Source organism: Leptonychotes weddellii, chromosome 5, assembly GCF_054177405.1.
Source record: "Leptonychotes weddellii isolate Sample4059 chromosome 5, ASM5417740v2, whole genome shotgun sequence".
Lineage (NCBI taxonomy): Eukaryota > Metazoa > Chordata > Mammalia > Carnivora > Phocidae > Leptonychotes > Leptonychotes weddellii.
Genome location: NC_138373.1, coordinates 29933399 through 29958851, shown reverse-complemented (window position 1 = coordinate 29958851; position 25453 = coordinate 29933399). Strand labels below are relative to the sequence as shown.

The 25453-nt window shown below is 42.1% G+C and overlaps 1 protein-coding gene across 17 annotated transcripts in view; it reads left to right on the top strand.

Annotated features, from left to right (window-relative positions):
• RBFOX1 (RNA binding fox-1 homolog 1) overlaps positions 1-25453 on the top strand; it is a 1962285-nt gene that overhangs the window by 1923500 nt on the left and 13332 nt on the right. For 10 of the 17 annotated variants that reach the window (XM_081820076.1, XM_081820073.1, XM_081820088.1 and 7 more), the window contains one exon: positions 1655-1719. In XM_081820076.1, the coding sequence (XP_081676202.1) occupies positions 1655-1719 (65 nt within the window). Of the gene's footprint in view, positions 1-1654; positions 1720-20086; positions 20140-25453 lie in introns of all 17 variants that reach the window. The other 7 variants (XM_081820074.1, XM_081820072.1, XM_081820083.1 and 4 more) reach the window with 1 other exon arrangement.

The following is a 25453-nucleotide window of genomic DNA, read 5'->3' as shown; positions in this document are numbered from 1 at the left end:
ATCTGGTGACCTGATTTCCCCCCAGCCCATCATTCTGTATCTTGAGCTTGGTGCTGGTGTGACAACTGCTTGGGTTTTACAGCTCCTCAGCACATTTAATGAGTTTCCCTGTTCCTAATTAGAGAATATGGTGTTTGGAACACCAGGTGGTGTCTGGCTAAGACCTCTTTTTTTTAACTTCCACATTATTTTTCAAGGGAGATGTGTGTGTGTGTGTGTGTGTGTGTGTGTAATACTGGCTCTAAATGCTTGGGGATTATCTTTCAGGATGTCTTGGACTGTGCCTTCTCCAGGGCTGATCCAAAGGACACATTTCTTTAAGGACAGACTAGATTTTTGAGTTGCTATGTAAGTCGTGGCAGATGTATTCTGAAAGTTAGAAGATGGTAGAAATAAATTATTGAGACCACTTTGTCCACATTTCAGAAGATGCTCTTTCCAGCATCTGTCTCCTTGTCTTACCACTTGGTTGTCCCCTACACACGAAGCTAAGTGTAACATACCCCTCACTCCTGATTTTGTTGTTAGATCCCCTCTGACACACGAGTACCTTGACGGTTGGGGGTCCTCGAACACATCAGTCTGTTCAGAGTTGCCCCTTTATGGTGAGGGTAAGAACTGTTGCCTCAGAGGATTATGGGACTGTGAATTCTAATTAGAACCTGAGTGTTCCCTGTGTTATTGGTAGAGACTGGATCCTGTTTGTTAATTGTGTGAGAGCACTCGACAGTGGTTGATGTATCGCTGTGGTCTGCTGAGCAAGAAGCTCAGTTATTTTCACAGTTTGATAATCAATGCTCCATGAACACAATTCCTTTCGAATATGACCATTTGCTTGTCCTCTGCTTAACTGAACAATTGCAATAACTGCTACATGCAACTAAATGTTCATTTTTTTTTTCGGGTTTTTCTCTCTCTCAATTATTTTATTTACAAATTGGAAAGTTTTATCGTATTTTCCACACCAAACAAATTCCCTGTCTGAACAGTGTGATATCTTTAGCGGAAAAGACAATTTTTAACAAGTGTTCACCATTTCCATTTTTCTAAATACTTATGCAACACTTAGAAAGCTAAACACAGTCTTATTTAATTGCTTCAGTGGTTGAACAGCTCCATAGGCAAGAGATGACTAGTAAACTTTCAATCAAAGCGTTATCTTATTTTTTTTTATAAATATCAGTGTAAGACAGGAGGGCATTAGCTCAACCTACGTTGGATTTTTAAGGAAGTAATACGAGAGTTTGAATAAGCCGTAAGTTAGTAGCTGATAAGTAGGGGTAAAGCATAATCCTTTTTGAAAATCTGGAAAGTTCAGCCAAGTACACAGAGTGTTTAGAGAATCCCCCATAATCCTCCCCACCCCAACACAGTCACCATTAACCGTCTAGGTACATCTCTTCAGAAGGGTGTCTGGGTTCTTCCTTTGGGAAATGCTGACAACCGCTAACCTTTAACAACCAGCTGGGGTCGGTATCCAAGCCCCCGTCTCTCCAGTGTGTTTTGTACTTCTGCTCTGGTACTAAGCTTTCATTAACCTCCGCATTAGACTGGTAGATGTGGGTTACTGCTGTTCGGCTGCGGCCTCACAGTCGCTGCGCCCCTGAGTCGGCCTCCTGTGCATTCCTAAGTCAGATTTCTCCTTGCATTTTAGGGTGGTTATGCTGCATACCGCTACGCCCAGCCGACCCCTGCCACGGCCACTGCCTACAGTGACAGGTAAGAGTGCCCCTCCTCCTGCTTGACAGCTACCTGGAGATGGACTTAGCTGGTGGGAGACGAGATTCTCGTCTGGTTCTGGTGCGCATGCATGACTGCTGGGGAGGCAGCACCCAAAGGTCAGGTCCCACGGTGAAGGTAAACAGCGTCACATAGAGAGAGGATGAACCATCAAGCCTAGAACAGCCTAAACTCTCGCCCTCTCCGCTAAAACCCGAAATGCTCTGTTTTGTGCCAGTGGAGTTGCTTTTCAGATCTTTCTAAATCCCTACAACAGCGCACCTTGCATGCACACACATACGGTCCCTGTACAGCCTTCCCACGGGCTTCTGTGCAAGCAGCAGCCCTGGTCTCCTCTAACTCACCGGAAGAACACCAGAAGGTGATCGTGCAGGTTTTCCTCCAATTTAATCACCCCGCTTCCCCGCCAGCTTTTTTTTTTTTTTTTTTGCAACTTTTTACACCCAGTAAAGCATTCCCTCCGTTGCCTTTTTTTTTTTTTTTTTTTAATCCAACACAAAGGCATGGGGGAGATGTACCTGGCGTTCCTAAGGAGATTCACTCTTTTCAGCAGTGCCCCGAGTCCGATCCTACTAAGATAAGCCAGCGTGTATTTGTAATGCGCACCACATGTTGAGACTGGCAGTGGAAGGGGGACAGAGAGGGTCTAAGAAATGCAGAAGTCAGAATGGATGGCGGGGGTGGGCGTGGGGGGTGGAGGAGCTCCATTACCCATGGCCCAGGCTTGACAGACGACTCGGTTTCTGAAATGACAAGCCACGGCTATTTTCGTGTAGGTGCCTGGAAAAAAAAAAAAAAAAAAAAAACAAAGCGTGCGTTTCCATATTTGAATGCAACCCGTTGGCTCTGTTTTCTGAGGACATAAATGTGAATGTTCAGATGCTCTGCATGCACAAATGTCATCGAGGGTGCTTATTTTTGGTAATGACTCCTTTAATTTAAAAATACGTCTCATGGATAAAACAGTGATGGTAACAATTTGCATGTGTGGCTGAGGCATGCTGGGTCAGACAGGTAAGCAGGCGATGTACTTGACCTCCGAATGGGAAGTGTCAGCAGCCACTGGTGCTCCTTCCTACCTGGCCTGTTGTGACTTAGTTCCTCTCTCGGTTTGCTGCCGTGTGCTTTCTCTGCGGCTCCATTCCATTTCCCACAAGGTGTGTCGTTAGCTCAATGTAACTGCAGATTTCTTCCAAGATAGAAGAAAGCAAAATCAACTCCTGAACCCTAAATGCTGCACTTTGAAAACCCCATGCATACACTTTTAACAAATGGCTCTTTGGCGAGATAGAAGTGAGGTCTGCTATCTGGTTGTATGTAGGTATTATTACTGTTTTCTTATAAACAGCCCTAACGAGTTCTCAGGGCCGGAGGGCGCCTCCAAAGAAATCCAAACAACTGTTAAGATGCAGTTCTAAATACATAAATTATCCAGTTACCCAATATCCTCTTGCCAAGATGCAAAACGTGTTTTTATGTACGTTACTATCTTCAGCACACTTTGACACCAGCTTAGGAAACTAGAGAGGGTCAATAAAGCTCATAAAACTGATCGCAATCTTGAAATCCTGGAGCTCATTCTACAAATGAAAAGTCTTAATGCTATTAAACTCTGCACACTGAAGATTCACAAAGTATCAATTGTAATGTGGTTCATCTACAACCCTTAATTATTTTTATGAAAATATCTCTAGATGCTGAATTCTCAAACACCCACTTTGTATATAATTATAATCACAGTAACTTTAGCCTGCTGTATAATTATAAGAATCTTAAATGGATTTATTTCTTTGGATTTTTATCTTGCTTCTCAGTATAAGTGCATCCCCCAAGTTGGAAAAAAGGTTAATTATAAAGATATAATTTAAATTGCTTTCTTCAATAAGACCCATCTAGACACTTTTAAAAAATAAACAATATTTAATACTATTCTTAAATAGAATTACTTGAGAATCTGGCCATCTCTATTGGCATTCATTTGAAAATTAAGTTAAAGTGTTGCTGTATTGGGGGGCACCCAATGCAAATTTGTGTATAAAATCTGGTATTTTAACAGTATGGAGATTTCTCATTGGCAACGTGTCCTACTGAAAATTGCCCTCAGTCTTGGTAAATCTTGAATGACTCTACAATTCCCACGTTGGTATAATCGTTTCCGTGGAAGAAACCAAGTAAATATACTCTTGTCCACGTAATTGGCCTCTTGCTGTTCATGAAAGAAATTTGTACATTGGGTCTTCTTGGTTGCTGTGGAAATTGATTACCAGCCCTCTTTAACTTTATTATAAGCAAGACACTTGCCACATATGGGATTATTGCATTGAGGTAAATGCAGTGATAGGCAAATTACCAGAAAACAATCTTTAAAATGATATTTCTGGTTCGATTTATAAAGCATATTTATGACATGGTGGTACCTCCTTATATTTCCAGTAAGCAGGTGAAGAGAAGGAAGACCCTTCCCTTTGATAGAAGACACATATTTGGGGAAAATATGAAATTATCAGAATAGCTTTTGAATCTAGGTGAAAGATGCCAAGTTTCTAGAATTTATCTCAGAGCAGTTGTATAATAATTTATTTTTACATGATCGCAGCTGAGTATCAGCAGTGATAGATTCTTGGTTCCTCTCGTCTAGAAGACAGGCAGGATGACAAAGAGAAAAAACTTCTTAACCCAAAAAAACTTCAGAATAGGAAGCAAAATCAGCAGGAATTGAGAGCGTTTGGGTAACGCTCACTGGTTGTCAACAGGATGAAAAGAGAAACCGCAACTAACTTTACTTGTAATCATGAGATTCGCTCGTCAGGCCTATGGAAAGCAGAAGAAGCTTGGTGTCCCCACTCGGTAGAATTTTTCCTTTTATCAGCACAAATTAAGCCCTCATCAAATTAAAGATTCAGGGACCTTTGGAAAATATTGAACTCCAGTAACCTCAGGACTGTCCAGAAGGTCCTTGATGGGCACCTTGCAACTCCCTCCCCAACATCTCCTTGGTTAAATGATCACGTGCTGATTATCTGGGAGCACCCGGAGAGTTTTTGAATGCTGACCTCCAGAATGAAGACCATCTGGTGTGGGCAGAGATTTCCCCAAAAGAAAGAGACCTGCCTGGACTAGGTAATTTGATAGTCTCACTGACAGATTTAATGGGAATAGGCAGATATCTCTCCTTGGCATTTAGGAAATGTGTGGTAAGCACTTGACTTCACCAAATCTTCATTTTTAATCTCACTCTGATGGAGGGAAAGCCAACTGTCCAAACTCTCAGAGGGGATGGTTTTCTGAGCTTGAACCAATCAAAGCATGGCAGTGGGGCCGACGGTCATCTGGTCATTGCATGCCACTTGGTGTTGCTGATGTGTCCGTGATGCGTTCTGGATTCGACAGGTCCACCATCACATTAGCTCGATGAATGGCTTGCTTGAATTAAGCCTGGGGCAGGCTTTTCTTTATGGATTGGCTCTTGGTTTCATTGTGTTTTATGACTTGGTTGTGGATGCATCTGTGAGCAGCTGAACCAGGAGGTGGGGCGGGAGGGGATAGTCCCTGTTCAGTGACTTGTGCCACAAATATCTGGGGGTATGTGTATGATGTGTATATAGCTTTGATGAAAATGTTCTCTCTCCAGAAAGGCAGACATTTGTCATGCTTGTCCTGCTTGCTCAACATTCTAACATCTCCTAACAACCAGTGCATGAGAATGTCCCCCATGTTAGGGCAGAGGGGAAACAGATTCCAGCAGCTAGAGAAGAAAGTAATACAGGGTGGTTCACTTGGAAATTTCATAATGATCCCATTGCACTAACAGTTACCAGGGCCATTTCTTCTTTCACATAAAACATGCATTTCCTTTAAAGATCCCCCAAAGTCAGGAGCTTTGACCATACAGTCATGGCCCAGCTGCACACGTGCCCCTAGACTGAGCAAAAGAGACAACAAGCAACAAGGTTTTGTTTGTTTTTCTACCTTTCTTGTTCATTTGTTTTTTGAGACCTTAAAGTTTCATTGGAAACATAGTATTAGACTGTATCATATAAAATTGCTATTTTTGTGTGACAAAATGGTAGAATATTGGCAGTTTCATAGACGAACTTAATAGAAACCCAGTGACAATGCCCTAGTATCAATTATCTTGCTCTCTGCGTTTGGAATATATATACATACTCAAATATATGTGTGTATGTTGTGTGTCTATGTATACATAGACATATGCTAAAACACACACACACACACATACACCTGTGCCTTAGGCCCTCACAAAGGACTCATAAGAGTATCTAGGTAAATCTTAATACAAGGAGGAGAGGACTTGTCAAATTCAGGTATCATAGGCCACATGCTAGAACATTTTTTAAATGTGATCGTCATAACCTATGAATAAAAGCTTCCATTCACAGAGAAATAGATTAGTAGTTATTTCTTAAAACTCAGGAGGCAGAAGCAGGCCTGTGTCTGAGGTCATGGAGAATTTGGTCTACTCCTATTTAAATTTATATAGGTGATAGAGATAGAAACATACATACGTACATACACAGATGGGTGAATGAAGAGATGGATGTGTGGGTGGATGAATGGGAAGAGAGAGAGAGCAAAAGAACAGAAAGAGGGAAGGAGGAAGGGAGGAGGTAAGGGAGAGAGGGAAGGAAGAAAGGAAGGAAGGAAGGAGGAAGACAGATGTATGGACAGATAGGGAAAGAACATCTCTCTACCTTCTCATAATATTTTCATCATAAGCGTAACTACAGGATATAGAACTAAATTGTTATATAAAATCTTAGTCTGATCCAAACTGAAAAAGTAAAAGAATTTGCATGGATTTCCATTTAGTGAAGATACGCCCTATCTATTTTAAGACTTTTTACTTCCTGGATTCAGATTAAATACTAGAGAAATGTCATCATTAAAGGAAGGCTAGTAATTGCATTTCAAATGATGTAGCATTTTATTTGGAATTCTTTTTTTTTTTTAAAGATTTATTTATTTGAGAGAGCGAGAATGAGAGAATGAGAGAGAGAGAGAGTACATGAGAGGGGGGAGGGTTAGAGGGAGAAGCAGGCTCCTCGCCGAGCAGGGAGCCCGATGCGGGACTCGATCCAGGGACTCCAGGATCATGACCTGAGCCGAAGGCAGTCGCTCAACCAACTGAGTCACCCAGGCGCCCTTATTTGGAATTCTTATCACATGATATAGACTAAAAATTAAGGGCTTGTTGTGAGCATCCTGAATGGAACATTTAATTTACTGTTGGAGGGGTTTTTTTAAAAGGTTTTTTGGTTTTTGGTGTGTTTTGGGGGGGGGGGTTTGGTTTGTTTGTGGGTTTTTTTTTTTCTTTTTTTTGGTAGAAAGGTTAATTTTAAAAATATTGCTGTACTTCAGGGGCTTAACGATTTTACTTGTTCTTGCTGTGCCATAGAATATAGAAAGCTTTATCTGTGGATAATGCAGATCCCTTAATGAGGGTAGACAATGCAAAGGAGACAGACAAAGGAGAGAAATGTCATTGTTTTCCCAGCCCTGCTATCTGAACCCAGTTCAATAGGGGTTGAAACTGTTTCTGGTTAAGAATCCACAGCAAGCCCCATCATTCTTTGTGATGGGTGCAGGGAGAGATCTCGAGATCTTATCCTGGGGCTTTGTTTAAAGCACTGTCTCCCAAGGCCAGTTGGAGACCTGGTGACTGCTGCTGATGACATATTTACTGGGTCGCTGGGACAGGAGAAGGCCAGGGACAACGTAATGTGAGCGAGGTTTTTAGTTTTTTAGCCCCCTGGTCTTGGGAGGGGTCAGGCTTTAGCCAGGTGTTTTTCTCAGATGCCATTACAAAGAGCTTTTCTTTTAGGAAATGATGAGGACAGCGAATGGCAGCTTTGTTTTGCTTTCTTTTTTCTTTCTTTCTTTTTTTTTTTTTAAAGTAGTCTCCACGCCCAGCATGGAGCTCAACGCGGGGCTTGAACTCACAATCCTGAGATCAAGACCTGAGCTGAGATCAAGAGTTGGACGCTTTACTGACTGAGCCATCCAGGCGCCGCTGTTGTTTATTTTTTGTTTTTTTTCTTTTTTCATTCACTTTTGGTTTTAGTGTTTCTATTTGGCAAAAAAAAAAAAAAAGCTGGCAACTCTATAGTAGCTCCCCTATTGTCTTTCATGTACATTTTCAATTATTTTCTCTGAGAAATCCACTGTTGAAAAATAGAGCGAGTGCATTATAAACCTCAGTGAGGCCGAGGGTGGTTCTCAGATGAATAAGGAACTGAGGGCTCAGTTCATGGAGGCTCAGAGGGGACAGAAGTGTATCCCGTGGCATCTCTCAGCTGAGACAAGGATCCAGGGTCAGAAGGAAACTGGTTTGGATTCAGATTCTCACCTCTTGAGTCAAATCACAGCAGAACAGTAGTTACTTCTCTGTACCTTTGTTGACACTGCCTTCTCAAAGTTGTTCTTGATTTCAGCTCTTTATCTTATCTGCTACTTTCACATACCCTGATGAGTTCTCCCGGGTTCTGCAATTTAAGAAAAGACACTCTGTCAACTTGTAATATAAATGTAGCAGAAATGAGTCACTAATGCCTTTATTTATATCCTATACCCCAGTGCCTAAAATCACGTCCAACTTTTTTAATTAGAACACCAGGTTGGAAAAAATATATATGTATGTATATATAAAAGTATATATACTTAGTATATATATAGTATATAGTATACTCTTATATATAGTATATAGTATACTCTTATTTTTATTTATATTCTTGTTCTTTTTGGTGTAAAGTTCACTTTCTTAACTGATTCATTTGTTGTTGTTGTTGTTGTTTTTCCTTTCGGTGAGTCAGGGTCCCCTCAGGAGGAGAGACTGAAGCTAGTTATTCCAGGCAGCTTTAGAGTAACTAGAAAGAAACCTATATTGCCTGTGATTTTCCCATTATAAGGCACACACACCAGACGAAAATAAATTTCTTCAGTAAAACTTGCAATATATAGGACAGTGCCCCTGTTAACATGTTCATTAGATGGAAATGGAGGACTTTATTATTTACATGATTTTACTAAGACTTCCTGAAGTTTGATGTAGTTGGTGAGCAATCTTTGATTCAAATCATCCTCTATGACCATGACAACGCAATTATGATCATCACAATACTAACAACTGTGATGGGCACTGTGCTAAGCACTTTACAAACACCGTGCCATTGAGCTGTCAGTCACACTGGGGCTAGACAGTGGATGTTGTTGCTCCATTTTCCAGATTGGAAAGGCGAGCTTGGTAGAGTTGAGTATTTTGGCTCAGCCTGAAAGCTAGAGTCTGTGCCCTTAGTCATGAGGCTCTATTGCATCTTATTGGAGCAATCTTGAGAAGTAATTTCTTTGCATTCCATCACTTCATCTGTTAGGGGTGTATTGATTACACCTTACAGGGTGTTTTGGAAGTATTGAGCCAATGGCTGCGAAAGATTCGGCCCATGAAGGGCACTACATAAAGTGTTCTTGTTTTTATTTTCGTGTATTCCCATCAGAGCTTTAAATCTGGAGGGCAAGAATGAGCTTTGAGGAAACCAAAAATCTCTAGGTTATGTCAATTCCACCTGAATCTCTGAAATTCAGGGGTTTGAATCTGTTATTTCCTAAACAGATTCTGGAGTCATTCAAAGAGTTTAGGAAGAACAGTGACCAAATCTACTCAACTGCTGAGTATGGTGTGGACAAGCCTTTTAAAACTTAGTGGGAAGGATTCTGCGTGAATCTGATTCTTTTTAAACCAGTGAGTTCCATCAGTAATTTGATTTGTTTTTGTTTGTTATGGACAAACTTGGGGGGAGGGGCTACGTAAGCCCGTCAATTTATCAGTTCTCTGATGTTTGGATTTTGATACGTCAGCTTTCCTTAAAGTAAGCAGTCTTACAGTATCTTCCCTGCCATTTTTTTTTTCCTTTTCACCATGTAGATTTCTCTTTTGAAGTCACTTTTTTTGGTAGTGTGTGTGTCAGGTACCATGTAGAACACTGGAACAACCTGATGAGATAAGCAGTGTCGTTAGGGTGACCCTAGAAATGATTATCCAGAATGTGACACTTGAGACAGAGAAGGGATGCACTGTTATTAATAATGAGTCCAGGACAGCAGGCTTCAACTGGACTGTCCCAGAAAGAAGCAGAACATGTGTGCTCGTCCCAGGTAGATTCTCCATGTGCTCTGGGAAGTCCGATGATTGCACTTTGAACCCAATATCCATCAGTCCAGGTCCTGCACTGTCTCTGCCGCCTGCTCTTGTTAACAAAGTCAGGGCAAGGCAGGTTTGCAGCCTCAAATAGTCAGAACGAAGACATGACTTAGTGATGAAAAAGAGAGTCGAATTTCCTGCTCTCAAACCCACCAGTAATTTATCTATTTTCTCTATGGATTGAATAGTTCCCATTGGGCATTCACCCCCCCCAAAAAAAAAAATTACAATAACTAAAGATAATTATATTTTCTGCCAACCTGCTGTGCAGATCGACAATGATTACATTTGGTAACAACTGAGATGGCTCTGAAATCATGAAGGAGAGGATGTATAGCTCTTGATAGAAGCATCGATAGGATTTTTGAAACTCGCATTTATGGACACAAAGCTCCCAATGCTGAAAAGAAACATGGCTGTTACTGGTAGATTTCCTGAATTTCTCTTATTTTAAATTTACAGACATGCACACACACATAAACATTAAAAGAAAAAGTGCTCAAATTTTGGTTTCGAGAACTAATTGCCTTTGGTCCATAATCTATAATGGCTTCTTTTTTTTTTTTTTTTTTTAAATTTATTTATTTGAGACAGAGAGAATGAGAGAGAGAGCACATGAGAGGGCGGAGGGTCAGAGGGAGAAGCAGACTCCCTGCCGAGCAGGGAGCCCGATGCGGGACTCGATCCTGGGACCCCAGGATCATGACCTGAGCCGAAGGCAGTCGCCTAACCAACTGAGCCACCCAGGCGCCCCTCTATAATGGCTTCTTAACAACTGTTACGTGCTATTGGATGAACATGTATGTAATTGAAGCCGTTAAAAAAGGGAGCCAAGACTGTAATAGTCAACAGACTGGACCAACAAGGAGTTGGGGAGACATTAAAGGAAATTCCAAACCCAGTAGACCATAGCTGTCACAGCCATGTGGGTAGACACTTTTGCCAGTGACAAGACAAGATGTAACAACTCCTTTGGTCATGTCATGGCCTAATTACACACTTCTCGGGTTGCAGATCATTGACTTGATAGGCCACAAAGAAGCAAATAAAACCTATCCTTTAAGTAGCACCATTAGGATCTTTCAGCTGTGAAGGGTTTCGAGGCAGGTGAGAAAGCCTGATACTTTCTAGCGGCAGGTCAGAAGCCTTCGACGAGAAGGCGCACATGGAGGGCCATTTCCACTGCAAATACAGAGCTCTCCTTGTGGAAGGCAACATCCCAGTCAAGGAGAAAAGAATAGACACACAATACAATCTTAGTGCGTGAATATGACATATACAGAAGACGCTCCCCTTCTTTGCCTTTTTTTTTGGTCATTGTGCTATCTTTTGGGGTGAGAGGTAACTTTTCACTAAAAATTTCCAGTATTCCCTTTAAAGTTATCAAAAGAAGTTCTGACCCTGTATCTATGAAGAGAAGTTGACATTCCTTCCCAGTAGAACTGATTTCTATCTAAGTGTGGCCTCTACATTATTTCCATATCTGTGTGCAGTACGTGCCTATGAAGTCACTAGACAGAAATAAATGACTTCTCATGATTTTCTCCCTGGCATGAATCACAGTGATTGATTCCTCTGGAATTAAATTCTCCTCAAAACCATAGTGTATTTCGTATTTAATTAACACACACACACATATTTATATAGTAGGGACAACTATCAGGAATTAGAGAGACGGTAGTTTGGAGGCGAAAGCTTGAGGGAGCATCTGTAAGGAGTAACTAACTCATCAATTTTGTCATTGTTCCTGGGCTTATTCTTGCCGCATTAGGATGAGTGTTCGAATAGATCAATAGATGGGGGGGGGGGGGATGAGACCTAATCAAAGCTAAACACCCGTTTCCCTTAATTATCCTAATCACTTAAATGGAAATGCTTTGGCCCTGAGATTATAGAAATACACCCAACATCTGATAACCCAGATCAGCGCTTCCCACTGCATTTACAGGCATGGAATCCCTTTACAAAGAAGACCATGATTTTTGGATGCTTCAATCATCCCCTCAATCCCTGACTCTGTTCGTGGTCCACTTTTGTCATTTGAAACTTTAGATTGCATTCAAAGACGAGGGGCTTATTTTCCTCACCATTCCTGCATAGTTAGAGAGTGTGCAGGCTACTTCTAGTTAGTGGACTGTGAGCTCAGGGGGTGGGCGTGGGGGCATGTTAAACCCGTGTCCTGGGCACTGTCAGCCCCACAGCTTTCCCAGAATGATAGATTGCTTCTCTGCTATTCTTTGTATTAATTTCTTCAATTTCTCCATCTCAAACTTAGAACAAACAAAGGACAGGAAAAGAGTGATTGCCTGAGTCTGTTCTGAAATTTCAAGATTGGGCGGTTCATTGTGAGGGTCCTGAGAACCTTGCTCTGCAAAGTATGGTTCCCAGACCAACCCAGTTGGCCTCCCCGGGAGCCTGTGAGCAATGCAGAATCTTAAGCCCACCCCAGTCCTGTTGTATCAGATTCTACACCTTCAAGAAGCAACTGGGAATCATGAGCTCAAACAGCCTGTCTTTCCATTCAACCTGCTCTTTCCTGTCTGTGGAGGAGCTCAGGGATACATCATAGGAAAAATGACCCATTCTCCCCACATAAACCCAGCCTCTACACCTCCACTACTTAGATTTCTGTACAACCAGTTGCTCTACAGAGAATTACTTTTCGAAAAGTCACACCAAATCTGCCTATGTTGCTCTTTTCCCATTGCCACTGGCGAGAAGTCCATTGTCTGGGGTGGTTGTGGGTTATCAGAATCCCCTGGGGATCTGTAAGGTTCTGGACCTTTCCACCATCACACTAACTTCATTTTGCATTTAACTCATAGGTGGGCACAGACCTCAGTGTGGCCTCTCTAGCCTCCAGAGCCTCAGCCTGGACACCCTATGCTCCCACCCCCACACCGACCTCCTTAAGCCCGGGATTCCTTTCCCCTATACAAGAGCTGCTTCCCCAAGAGAACACATGTAGCCGTTCCTACAACTGGCCAAACCCATTTCTAACTGTGCATCAGAAACTCATTCTCATGAGGGTTCCTCTGTGCCCCTCTTCATCCTGCCCAACCAAAGCTGAGGTGAGATTTTGTGTTCTGGGAGGCCCCCGCCTACCTTTGATAGGACCTGTAACCTCAAAAGGCTCTTGACTCTCCCCCTCTTGGCCTAAAACCCTGGAAGCCCCGCACTTAAAAACACAAATGCCTTCTCTCTCTGGGGAGAGAAGATGACTATCCTTCATGAGTATACACAGCCAAAAAAATAAATGGCGATTTCCCCCCAAATAAAGTCTTTTCACATTCATGTTCTCATCAAAATACACACATACACACACACACACACAAAATATCTAAGGGACGCTGTGCTATTTTTGTTCCCATTTTCCAGATGAAGAAACTGAGGCCCAGGAAGGCGACAGGGCAGGGCTTCCAGATTCACCATTAGTTCTCTTTTTAGCTGAGAAAAAAAAGTAGTGGGAACCATGGAGATTGTTCAAGGTTGAAAAAATGAAAATTATGGAAGTGGACTGCTCTCAAAGTCTCCAGGGAGTGGAGATGTACTTGGATTTGAATTTCTGAAACCCAGAAGTTTGGATGGAAGTATTCAAATATTCAAATCAGGGATAGATTCAGAGCACTTCTCTCCTTTCCCAATTAAACTTTATTTTTTTTAATGTACATAATTTTAGCAATAGCAACTGAGGTTAAATGAAATGTTTTTACATGTATGTTAAAGGATGTGAGATAAAAAGGATCAGGAGAGATCCTTTCAGAGGATTCTATAGTCTGTACGTTTGTTTGCTTGCTGGTTTGTTTGTTTACACCCCATGTCATCCTACAGTTCGCCACAGCCTCTTGAAGTGCACGTAATTCAAAACTAAAATAGAAATAGAAATAACCACAGGGCAGGGGAAACTATAAATTTGAATGGGCTTTTTATAATCCTCGAGTTTTAGAACTGAGTGGGGAAGGGAAGAGGGAATTAAAATACTGATCCCAAGTAAATAAGTCCCGCTTTCTAGGCAGTAAAACTGAAATATAAATTAGGTTATGAGCTTCCAGTCAGCCAAGCCCAGTAAAGATGTTCCACAGTGATTTAAAGGCCAGGAGCACAACGTCCTATCCTTATGGCTTAGCTGGATGCCTGGCAGGTAGCAAACCCTCATTAACCATCTGAGGATTCAAAGAGCAAAATGAGTAAACTATTTAGTAAAGTCAGCAAGAACAATTTTAATAGAAGCACCTTACTTCTGCATGTTATGTTTAACTATTCAGAAAACATTCATGGCGGGATTCCATATGACCCTTCCAGCAACTTCTTAATATGAACCGCAAGAATCCCCGATTAGTGTGCATTTCTGCCTTAATGCCCCATGTCCAAAGGGAAGCATCCTGGTAAGCACAGTTATAAAAAATTAAGTGTAAGTAATATATTAAACAATATATATAATTATTATAATACAATTTTCAAAAATTAAAGTATTAATAATTAAAAACTATGGCAGTCAACACCAGTGCAGTTTAATTGAAAAACCAGAGGACACAGCTCTCTTTCCTGCAGAGGTAGGGAACATAAGTTCAAAGAAATATTCATACAGTCAAACGTGAGTTCTCGGTGCTGGCTGGCATGTTAGGATCACCGGAATGGTTTTCTGGGAATACCCAGGCCTGGGAACCACTCTCCAAGATTCTGACTTAAAAGACTGGAAGTGGACCTGGTCATTAGTATTTCATTAAAAAAAAAAAATCTATATCTATCTATCTATCTTCTATCTATCTATCTATCTATCTATCTATCTATCTATCTATCTATCTAGTAGCTGATTTGTAATAGGCAGTCAGTGTTGAGAAACTCGGCCTTATAACCAGCAGGTGCCCCAGAACCTACAGATAGGATTAATTTGATTTTGTGCCACTATCCTCTTAGGGCATCTTGACTGCAATCTACCATAGGAGAAGAAAACTTATAAGGCTCTAGGGATTTTTTTTTACTAGCTAGCCTTGGGGGTTTTAAACACATTGTGTGTGTGTGTGTGTGTGTGTGCACGTGCGTGCTAGATTCATTACTCACAGCATTGGCTACAAGAAGAAACTTGCCCTGAGTGATGTCCACCCCGAGTTTTGTGTAACAATAGTGACATAAGAGAATTAAGAGGCCAAAGAATGAGAAGCCACCAGAATATTTAACAGTGAAACTTAAAACCGGCATTCTCTGATGGGAGAACATTCCCCGTCTGTCCTCCCTTCTCTCCCCACTTCCTGTGCCACAAGTTTTATTCTCTCTTGAAACCCAGCTTCTCACATTCCCTCCAGCAATACTGGCTGGCTACTATTTTAATTTGTCTCTTAGAATTCAGCTGTGGGTAATTTTTAGAAGAAAGAAAATTGCAGAGAGATGAGATTTAGCCTAAGAAGAAAAGTGGGATAGAAGGATGATATGGCAGGTCACAGGACTAATTTAAATGTACCACCAGCTGAGTCAGATTCAGAGTCTAGATGGTTGGTCTGTGAAAACTGTTGTAAAACATAATGAAGTCTGGTAATAGAATGAAAAGAGAGAAAGACCATGGCCCATGCCATTCCACATCCCAAGTTGTTAAAGCAGAATATAATTATCTCTCTCAAGCCTCAATTAACATCATACTCCAAGGGGGAATCCAAATACTGTATTGTTTCGTCTGGGAGGAACAGAAGGTTCAGGACAGTATCAGGAAGTCCCTCCGTAGAGACGTGACCCTCCACTGCTGACTCAGTACCCCTACAAGGGTGCCCTTGAGCCCAATCTTAGTGAGTGAATAAGAGTCAGGTCTTGAGCCAACCCAACCATGTTCAGATTTCACCACCACTTACCAGCTTGTGCATGTTCCCTGACCTGCTATGCCTCTGCCTCTTCGTCTATAAAAACTGGGATAGGAAGAGGCGTGGTCAGGAAAATTAAATCATTTAATGCATAGATACAAGGCTTGGCAGCCACCTGTCATGGATAAATACTCCATTGACATTAGGCCAGTGGCTTCTTGGCATCAACATTGCAAAGACTCAAGATAAACGTAGCCTTCTCCCTTGTGCTCAGTCATCAACCATTTCATTATTTTTCTTAAATTAGTAATCCTCCCTCCTCCCACAAAGCCTCCCCCTGTCAAACAGTCTTCCTGGGAAAAGTTGGGGCTCTGAAATGAAAATGGGAATGAACTTGCCGGAGATTTCTCGGCAGTGTTCCCAAATTTCCCCATGGTATGAATTACCTGGGACCATGATTCTCTTCAGGAACACCAGCCACTTAGGACAGTGCGAATGGGGCCCCCAGAGCTGGTCAATAACCAGGCCTGGGTTCTTGCCAAATGTATAGATGATCAGACCTCTCTCCTGGAAGTTCTGATTCAGGCGGTCAGGGCTGAAACCCAGACATCTATATATTTTTAACAAGCATTCTAGCTAATTCTTGTCTTCAGGGAAGTTTGAGAAATTCTGCAGTAGAGAGAGGGCTCGGAAAAAAAAAAAAAATTCCAGATGAAAAAAACTGGTAAAGAGAATTAGATGTAGACTCAGAAGGAAAGTGGAAAGACCTAGCAAAGATGCTCTTGGGTTTGCCCATGGGAGGTGATGAAAGAAGAGGAACAGGGGAGGAAGCAGATACAGAGAGCATGACATCGTGGCCACTGTAGACCAGCTTCGCTTTCAGAAATGAGGTTTAACATCCATTCTCTCAGAAGGCCTCCAGAAACTAGGAGGGACCATTCCTGGGCCATGTATGGTGTGTCTGTGGTTACATCCTCAGCAGGTTGCCTAAGAGGCTAGCATGGTGGGTGACAAAATGGAAGTTACAAAAGAAGCAAAAGCTGCAAAAAATTCAGTAATTCAGCTCCCTTTCCACTCTGTATTTGTGCCATACCCAGTGTTTCTCAGCTGTGGCTGATAGAAGACTCAGCTGCCGAGCATCTCCTAAACTACCTCATTCCACACCCTGCTCCACACCAGTTAGTCTAGGACCATAGGAGAAGGGCCTCGGCATTCACATTATTTTAACCTCTCCTTATAAGTCTAGGGAGCAGGCAGGTAAGAACCATTCAGCTAGACAAGTGGCCCTCACCCTTGGCTTATACGCCTGGAGCTCTTTAAAAACTGCTAGTGTCCGAGACCCACCCACAGAGATTCCCATTTAACTGATCTCAGGTGCAGCCTGGTCACTGGGAATTTTAGAAGGGCACCAGGTGTTTTTACCATGTGCAGCCAAGGCTGAGATCTCCTTGGCCAGACTTTAGCATCTACAACCAGTTTGCTGAAAGTCGAGTGCAACTGCTTTTGAAGTTTAAATTCTTCAGTCTATGTTGAGAGTGCAGAGCAGACTAGGATTGACATAAGGGGTCAGGCCCCGTACCAGCCTCCTCTCTGCTCTGAAAGGTGAGCCCGCTGTCCGGAGTGTACCTGCACTGCTGTGGGCATTCAGTTTGTCCTGACCTTGCTTGGGGAGAGCTGACTTCCCAGCTACATCATTAATCTCTTTGATCATACCTCTCTGGTCATTTGGGGTAAATGATTCCACAGAGAGGGTCACATATGATCCATTTATGGGCTAAGATAGATCGTTTGTCTTAAAGGTCAAGTGGGGAGGAACAGACCGTATATAAAAATGTTATAACATAGTGGACAGAGACATCGCCATGAAACCTGCCCCTTATAACTCTACCCAGATTCCTCTGTTGGCTTCACATATGGGCCACGTTGGCCTGACATCCCTCCCCAGGCAATAATTTGCAGGCATTTCCTGTTCACCGTACTCATAATCAGTTGGTGAAAGGGTAGCATAGTGGGGCAAGGGCTGATCATGCCAGTTGACTCAATGGAATTAACGAGCTCCATAGAAAGGCAGTTTTCTGAAATGTTAGGGAAATCTTCTGGATGTTTATGTGGAATTTAAAAAAAAAAAAATCAGTATAGAATTGATACATCCAAATGGCTACTATTTTTTGTAAATACTCTTTAATAATTCCTTTTTTGCACTCTGCTGCAAAGGCCATGGCCTATCCCGTACAATATCATTATTGGTGATAACTTTATGCTTTGACATACATTTGATTTGACAGTCGGCCGACTTCTAAGCCAACTCTTTGAGTCATCCCCTTTGTTCAGAACTTTGCTCAGGAATCACAAAGACTCTCTAAAAAAATTCAAAATATATAGGTTATCCAAGAAAGAGAGAGAGAGAGGAGTAAGAAGGGAATGGAGAAATGGTAGCATTATTTTTCAGAGTTAGTGTATCATGTCCCAAGGAACAGTGCTGTGAAGGACAACCATCATATTTCCTAAAATTCTGGTACAACTAAATTAAAGGTCTAGTATCTTTATAAACATACTTGTAGGTTGCATTCTTACAAGTTTTCCCTGTTCATTCAATCATCATTTTACTTTCTGTTGGTTGCCTCTCATGGTTTTCCTAATGTCTAGCAGGTGGGACAGTTCCTTAGGGAAAATGCAGAAGTGGGATGCAAGGTGCCAGAGTCTTCTAGGATTATAGGGTCTGTACTGGATAGAACTACTTAACTAATGAGGCCCGTCCCATAAATAGGAGAATGGCTATACCAAAGACCCTGCCCCTCTGGATAAACCAGGTGGCCACTCTTGGTTATGGTAGTGTTCTCCTTGTGGGCATACTATAAACAGTCCTTCCAAGTGCTTGTTTGGCCCATCCAACAATCTCATACATGTAATTGGGGTGTCCATATCTTACTGCCCCTTGAGTAAGTCAAAGGTAAATAAGTCAAAACAAATATTCAACCCAAACATCTTCATGTTCAGGGATATTAATTGTACTGCTCCTCAAACCTCAGAAATTTGAAGCCAGATATTGGTGGGGCTCAAAAAGTCTATGTCCAAGCAAAAAGACAGCAGAAATCCAGGAACACTAACTTTTAGTCTTTTAAGAGAGGTGATAAATGAACTTGGCTGCCTTTTGTTACGTGGAAGAGAAACATACGGAATACTATTCTCAGAGCATGTATAATTTTGTTTAGGTTTCATTGGTGTGGAAATGGCTAGAATTTTCAACTGGATGCTAAATTCTAGTGAATTTTCCAATGGTAGCTCTATTTATATTCCAGGGTGTACATCTTGCAACAGTAAAACTTTCTTAAGATGTTTTAAGAAATGCTCAATCACTAGATACTTTTGGAAGCATTAAAACATTTGACAAGACCAATCAAACTAAGACCCAAAAAATGCATTTATCTTGCTTCTTAATGATTCATATGCACAGTAAAATCTAACACATGAGAACCAGAAGACTCTCTACTGCCGATTTTGAGACATTTAAGAGCCTAGTCAATCTCACTGGGGGCATTTTTATAATCTGCCTCCCACAGATGTTCTTATTTCTGGAGAAATAAACAGTAGGTCTGAATTAGAACACATTTCATTGTGCAAATGCCACAGTTGGAAACATCTTAAGAGAGTTTTATCATCTTTCTGGATTTACTAAATCAAAGTAAAATGGCATTTTCCATTTTAATTTTCTTTTAAATACGGCATCATTAAAAATAATTTGATAAGATAGGATTTATTCCAATAGATGAGTGCTCTTACCTTCTTTATGTAGCCAGCCTAGTTTGGTGAGGAAATTATTATCCATAACATGATACCATATAACATTCTCTTCTGAAATGACAGCATTTCTTTTTCTTTCCTTTTAAAGAAAAATTTTTTTGATATTATACCACAATAATAAAGAGTCTGGAATTTTATGATTTTCATAGCTAGTATCCCCTTTTCCCCAACAGACCGTCCGTATTTTCTTTAAATGTAGTCTCCGTTTAGCGCAGAAATCCAAGCACAGTTTGAATTGCCCTAGCCTTAGCAACATCCCCTGGCATGATGTTCTGGTAACACTTAGTATTAATATGACGGTGCAACAGTGTGTACATGGCCCCCGTTCTCACATCACCATGATTCCGTTGGCGAGGTCCCCGCATGCCTGTTTCACAATCTTTCTAAACTCTCAAGGTCTGAGATTTATCCACACATTTCCTTGCAACATCCATTCGAACGAAGCACCCCTCCCTCCCCGCATCTGATACATTCACCCAGTTGGCAGAGAGCACATTTCCCCCTGAGCGAGCAGTATTGTGAATTTTATCTTCTCTTCCAGAAATCAGTTCGTCTTCGTTGCAGCAGATGAAATTTCTTGTAACACCTCTGCAGGTAACAAACATTGCTACTTCTTGATGCATCCATCCAAAGCTCAGTATTCTCTCTCTCTCTTTTTTTTTTTTTCCTTCACATGCTGCAGTTGGTCACTCTAGAAAGTTGAGTTAAAAAAAAAAAAAAAGGCAAAACAGAAACAAAGTCCATATATCTTTGGAGTATAGCTGAAGCCTTCAGGCTCTGCTGTCTAAAAAGATACTAGGCATTTTGCTAACTTGGATATTTTATTTCCAGTCTTAATGATACATGATCTAGAAAAGTAAGACTATGTTGAATGAAGCCACAATACGATCACGGTATAAGCAGTGCTCTTATGTTAAAATGCTGAACGGGGGAGATTAAGGACACATACATGTGACTTGTATGTTTTTTGACGTATTTTGCCTGGGTTCACACAGATGTATATATGAATTATTTGGGATCTTTATTGAATGACTGGTTATAAAAGACTGAATTCAGAAAGCTAGAGGCATTGGAGAATATAATTATCTCTGTCTCATGAGAAGGGGATCTTCATTCTATTAATCAAAGATCCTCCATCTCCTTTCTTTTAAAACCTATTACAAGTAGCAGGATTTAGAGAGACAAAGTCTTCTGCTTTTGGAATCAGGGCATTGGCAAATGGAAATTGCACAGTTACATGATGTGTCCATCAAAATAACGCCTGTCTTTTTGCTTTGATGTGGTTCAGAACAGTTATGTTTGGACTTTCATTAGCATGGAATTACTTGATTAAATGTCAAGATAGGTGAGTGCCAACAGATTTGGGGTTTTTTGGTTTTGGTTTTTTTGTTTTGAGTTTGGGGTTGATTTGTTTTGTTGCTTTTAAGCTTGAACTTTGACCAAAACAATTACTAGGAAATCTTACCAATATGTTGCTTCTAGCCAACAAGGGAGGACTGTACAGCTCATGAACATGTAGTTGAGTATGAAATGACCTTCAAAAGCCTACATTACACAGAGCCTTGCAGATAGAACTTCATCTGCTACCAATCACATTTTATCAGTGGAGCAGTAAATGAAGGCTTGTTTGCTAACGCTTCACTCCCTACTGAGTCTTTGGTGAGAAGGAACTAAAGGAAGGACAGTTTGCTAGGAACATGTCTCCTGCAAAAGGAAGGGCCGGTTTCATTGATAGAATCGGTCTCCATATTTTTAATGGCTGAAAGTCTTACCCTGGGAGTTCAGGAGGTATGCATGCTTATATTTTAAAGCGACAGCTTACTCCATTTCTATAAAACCCCTTGGATAAGGGCTCCCCTATTTTCCTTCCTCAACTCCTAGCCTCAAACATCGGTTTCTCCCTGTGAGAGGTGACATCCCTAACACTTCACTAATACTTAATAGTAGAAGGTGGATAGTTGTGTAGCTGGGGGTGGCAGGGAATGTTCCTGGGATGCAAGAGACATTTGACATCTTCAAAACCTAGGAAAGGGAGCATGCATCTGAAGGGGTAACTGACCAGGATGGGGAGGGATGTTGGCTTAAAATGTGAATAGATGCCATTGGTGGACATGCTGCCTTCTACCGCCTCCACCTCTCTTGTTTAAAATGTCTGCATGTCCCAGTGTATCTTAGGTTATATTTTGACATCATAGCTCAAACACTGCGAAGTTGCAGCTTTAAGAGGTAGACATTGATTTCATCCCGTGACTTAACAAACCCTGCCTTGTAAGCAAGTGGTCCACACTCACTGTTCCTAAAAGAGGCCACAGATAATGAAAGTTTGCCTGGGTAGAGCGCGTGTTTTCACCCACCTTACCTGATTTAGGACAGCTGCTCAGTAGATTCTTAATGAATTGCGACTGATCAGATTTCAAATTGAGAGAGATATCCCTGTTGCTTTGATGGCCATATTAATAATACGTTGTATGCTTCATAAGGTTCAATTTGAACTCTTAATTTTGAACCAAGCATGAAAAAAGAGATACCCATATCAATCAAATGTCAAATTATCTCCCAGCCAGTCCTCCCTCCTCATAGAGTGAATATGGAAAATCAGAATCGGTCGGTCAGCAAAGGTTGTGATTCATGGTTTCGACGAAGTCTCTGAGCGCCTGGGAGAACCTGGGGCACCCCTATTCTAACCAACAACACCATCCCCACGTGCAGAACAACACTCCTTAGGGCAGGTCTCTTGAATCCTGGTATCTCCTGGATTTCAGTGTTCGACAAAAGACAACTTCTCTCTTTTTAAAGTGAAGAAAGAAATCGAGACACTTAAAATCTCAGTTTTGAGGGCTCAATGGATTTTATAACTGAAATTCTTATAAGGCCGTATTATTCTTACACAGCTGCCTGTCAGGCAGATCTGGTCAGTTTTGTCAGTGGCACGGGGTAAAGATGTGAGATGAAAATCGCCAGACAATAGGATCTGTGGCACTGAAGGACCCCTTCTTCCTGTCCCCAGAGGAAAAGTGACGATTTTTACTTGGGTCTTTTGGAGAGGATGCCAAAATGTCGACTCTGCTTTTGCTAGCCGCGTAGAAGAAACTTTTCTCGTTCGCATGTGCACTTTGTGAGACTGTATTTGTTTTCTTATTCAATAGTGTCTCCAGCACTGGTATTCGTTGTTTGGTTTTGCGTTGGGTTTGGTTGCTCCTGAAAGACAAAGTGTTCATGTGGGTGTCTCTGGCAACTGCTCTTTGCAGCACTGAACCCCCAGCATGCATGGGGGTTCTCATTCTGTACCATCAAGAACCTTTCATGAGTTGGATCCTGCAAGAGATGGCAAAAGGGACAAGGTGATTTTCCCTTCTCAGACTCGAGGTCTCCCTGCCACTGTGACTCACTGGAGCTTTTCCAGGATGGGCTAGTGATTGTAGTAGAAGGAGAATATGGGTCTTATACTCGAATGAAGGTTGAAAAGCCAAGTTAGTGATTTTGGCAGAACAGCTAGAAATTCATTTCAGTTCATTAATATGTAGTGAGTCATCACTGTGTATCAGCAAGTGTTCTGAGCCCTCAGGACATAGCATTCAATAAGCCAGGAGAAGCCTCCCTTCAAAGAGCCTCCCTTCTAGTGGAGACTAGACACCCAACGTGTAGATGCAAAGGCATGTGATAAACTTGCATGGCAAGTTATACAACAGCTATAATGATCAAAGAGCAGAGGGCTGGATAGAAAATAGGATGCAATGTTACTTTAGGTTCAGTGAGCAGAGAGGACCTCTCTGAGGGGGTGACATTTGAGTAGGGAGGGACCTGAATCAAGTGAGGGTGTGAGCCAGGTATGGCACTGTGGAATCATAAGCATTTCAGGCTGAATAAGCAGCAAGTGCAAACGCCATGTGGTTGAGGCATGCCTGAGGTGGCCAGGCTCAGCAGGATGTGCAGCAAGGCCACAGGCTATGAGTACAAGTCAAGAGTTTTCAAGATCAAATCAGGAAGACCACCAGGGCTCAGGACAAATGAGGACTTGGAGAATTTGAAACCACTCAAGATTTAAGTGTGGTAGGAAGGCACTGGAGGGTCAGCTGTGATCTGCCTTATCATTTTAATGATGAGTTAGACGGCATTGTGGAGAACAGATCGCCAAAGGACAAGAGCAGGAGAAGGAGCACTAGTTGGGAGTCTCTTACAGCAGTCCAGGGAGGGGTGGCAGGGGCCTGGGTTAGGACGATGGTGCTGGAAGAGCCAAAAAGGTGGTTGGCTTTGGGCTGTATTTTGACCGGAGAACAAACAGGATAGGCCGGCAGATTAGAAGTGGATGAGGTTCGGTCCGTGTTAAATGTCCACTCTCTCCCTCTTGTTCCAGGAGTACGTCAGTTATTTCCATGGAGTGCTAAGACTTCTTGTCGCCATGAGGCGGGAGCCCTCCATCCCTGCAGTCCTTGTCCCTCAAACGGGCTTCGCTGAGTTCTCCAGGGTGTGACAATAACTTCCTGTCATTTTTGAGCAAATTCTGTGTGCTAGCAAGCATGATAAATTTTACATATACATAGGTACCTGCATATACGTGTGTGTGTGCATATATGCACATAAGATTTATCACATTAGCTCAGTGAGATAGTTGTTATCCTGCTCCTCCTCTTAGAGGTTAAAAAAAGAAAAAAAAAATGCTCAGGCTCAGAGGACTTTGGTAACTTGGCCCCAATCCCAGTGGAGTCCGTCTGATGACAAAGTTCTTTCCACTAGACCACACTGCCCCCACGTGCTCCTTGTATTTTGACCTTGGACCATTGACCTTTGCCTCCAGATGGAGTCCTCCTGCTCTCTTCAGCTGTGCTAATCTTGCTCCTAAAAAACTAGTGAGTTGGGGAGCATAGTTAAAATGTTGAGGGGCCCTAAGGGAACTAAACAGCTCTCCACATGACTATTCCACTGGGTATTGATTTGACTTGGTGCGTCCCCTTCCTGCAGCAGGTGTGTGTTGAATACTCTGACGTGCTGGGGACTAGTCTAGGTGTAGGGACAGGGTGATGACGGGAAGCAGCTGCCTTGCTGGGGGGCATTCTGCGTATTCCGGGAGATAGGGTTAAACAAGCAATGTGTGTTCCGGGTCAGTTCTCCAAAAATCTTTCTTTTGCTGAAAATTAGTGGCTAAAAATGGATAAGCCATCCCCTAAAAACTACCAGAAACTTTGAACTAGCGGTTTTGGCTGCTGAATCCCAGCTGCCGCCTGCTCAAGAGAGTGTGTATGCATGCTTGTGTGTTTATGGGGTGCAGGTGGAGGCTGGGTCTCTGTCTGGCAGCAAGTCTGGCCTCCTCCACTGGGCCAGGCACTGTCTCAGAGGCATGGGACTCCAACCTGGGGACACACTCCCAGTTCTCTATGAGTACTGGACACTAGGTAAGGGTGGGGGTCTGCAAAAAAGCCCTGGCCAAATGAATGGCCAAAGCCATTAAAACAATCCCCTGTGAACGGGCTGCTATATACTTTATGAAGTAATTATTAGAAGCAAGTTCATGGCCACGTGGGGTGTCATCACCCTCTTCCATCCTTCTATCCCCGCCCAACCTGCGCATGCATGTTGCACACACAGGCACATAAACACACACTTGCACATCCACACAGCCTCAGATAATATTTAGAGGTTTCCAAATGGGCCATTCCCCTAATTGATCCTTCGGCAAACTTCATCTAATTGTCTTCCTTACATTTTGGTGATTTGATTATTCAGCAAAGTCGTCATGCAGCAAATTGATTTGTAGTTAATTGGTCTGTTTCAATAAAATGTGATGTGTATTATAATAGAAGAGTGCAGGGTGTTCAGGGAACATACAAACAAAGGAACTTAGTAAAAATAATTATAACATTTACTGAGAGCTTGCTGTGCACTAGGCATAGTTCAAAGCTTGTTACAGGCA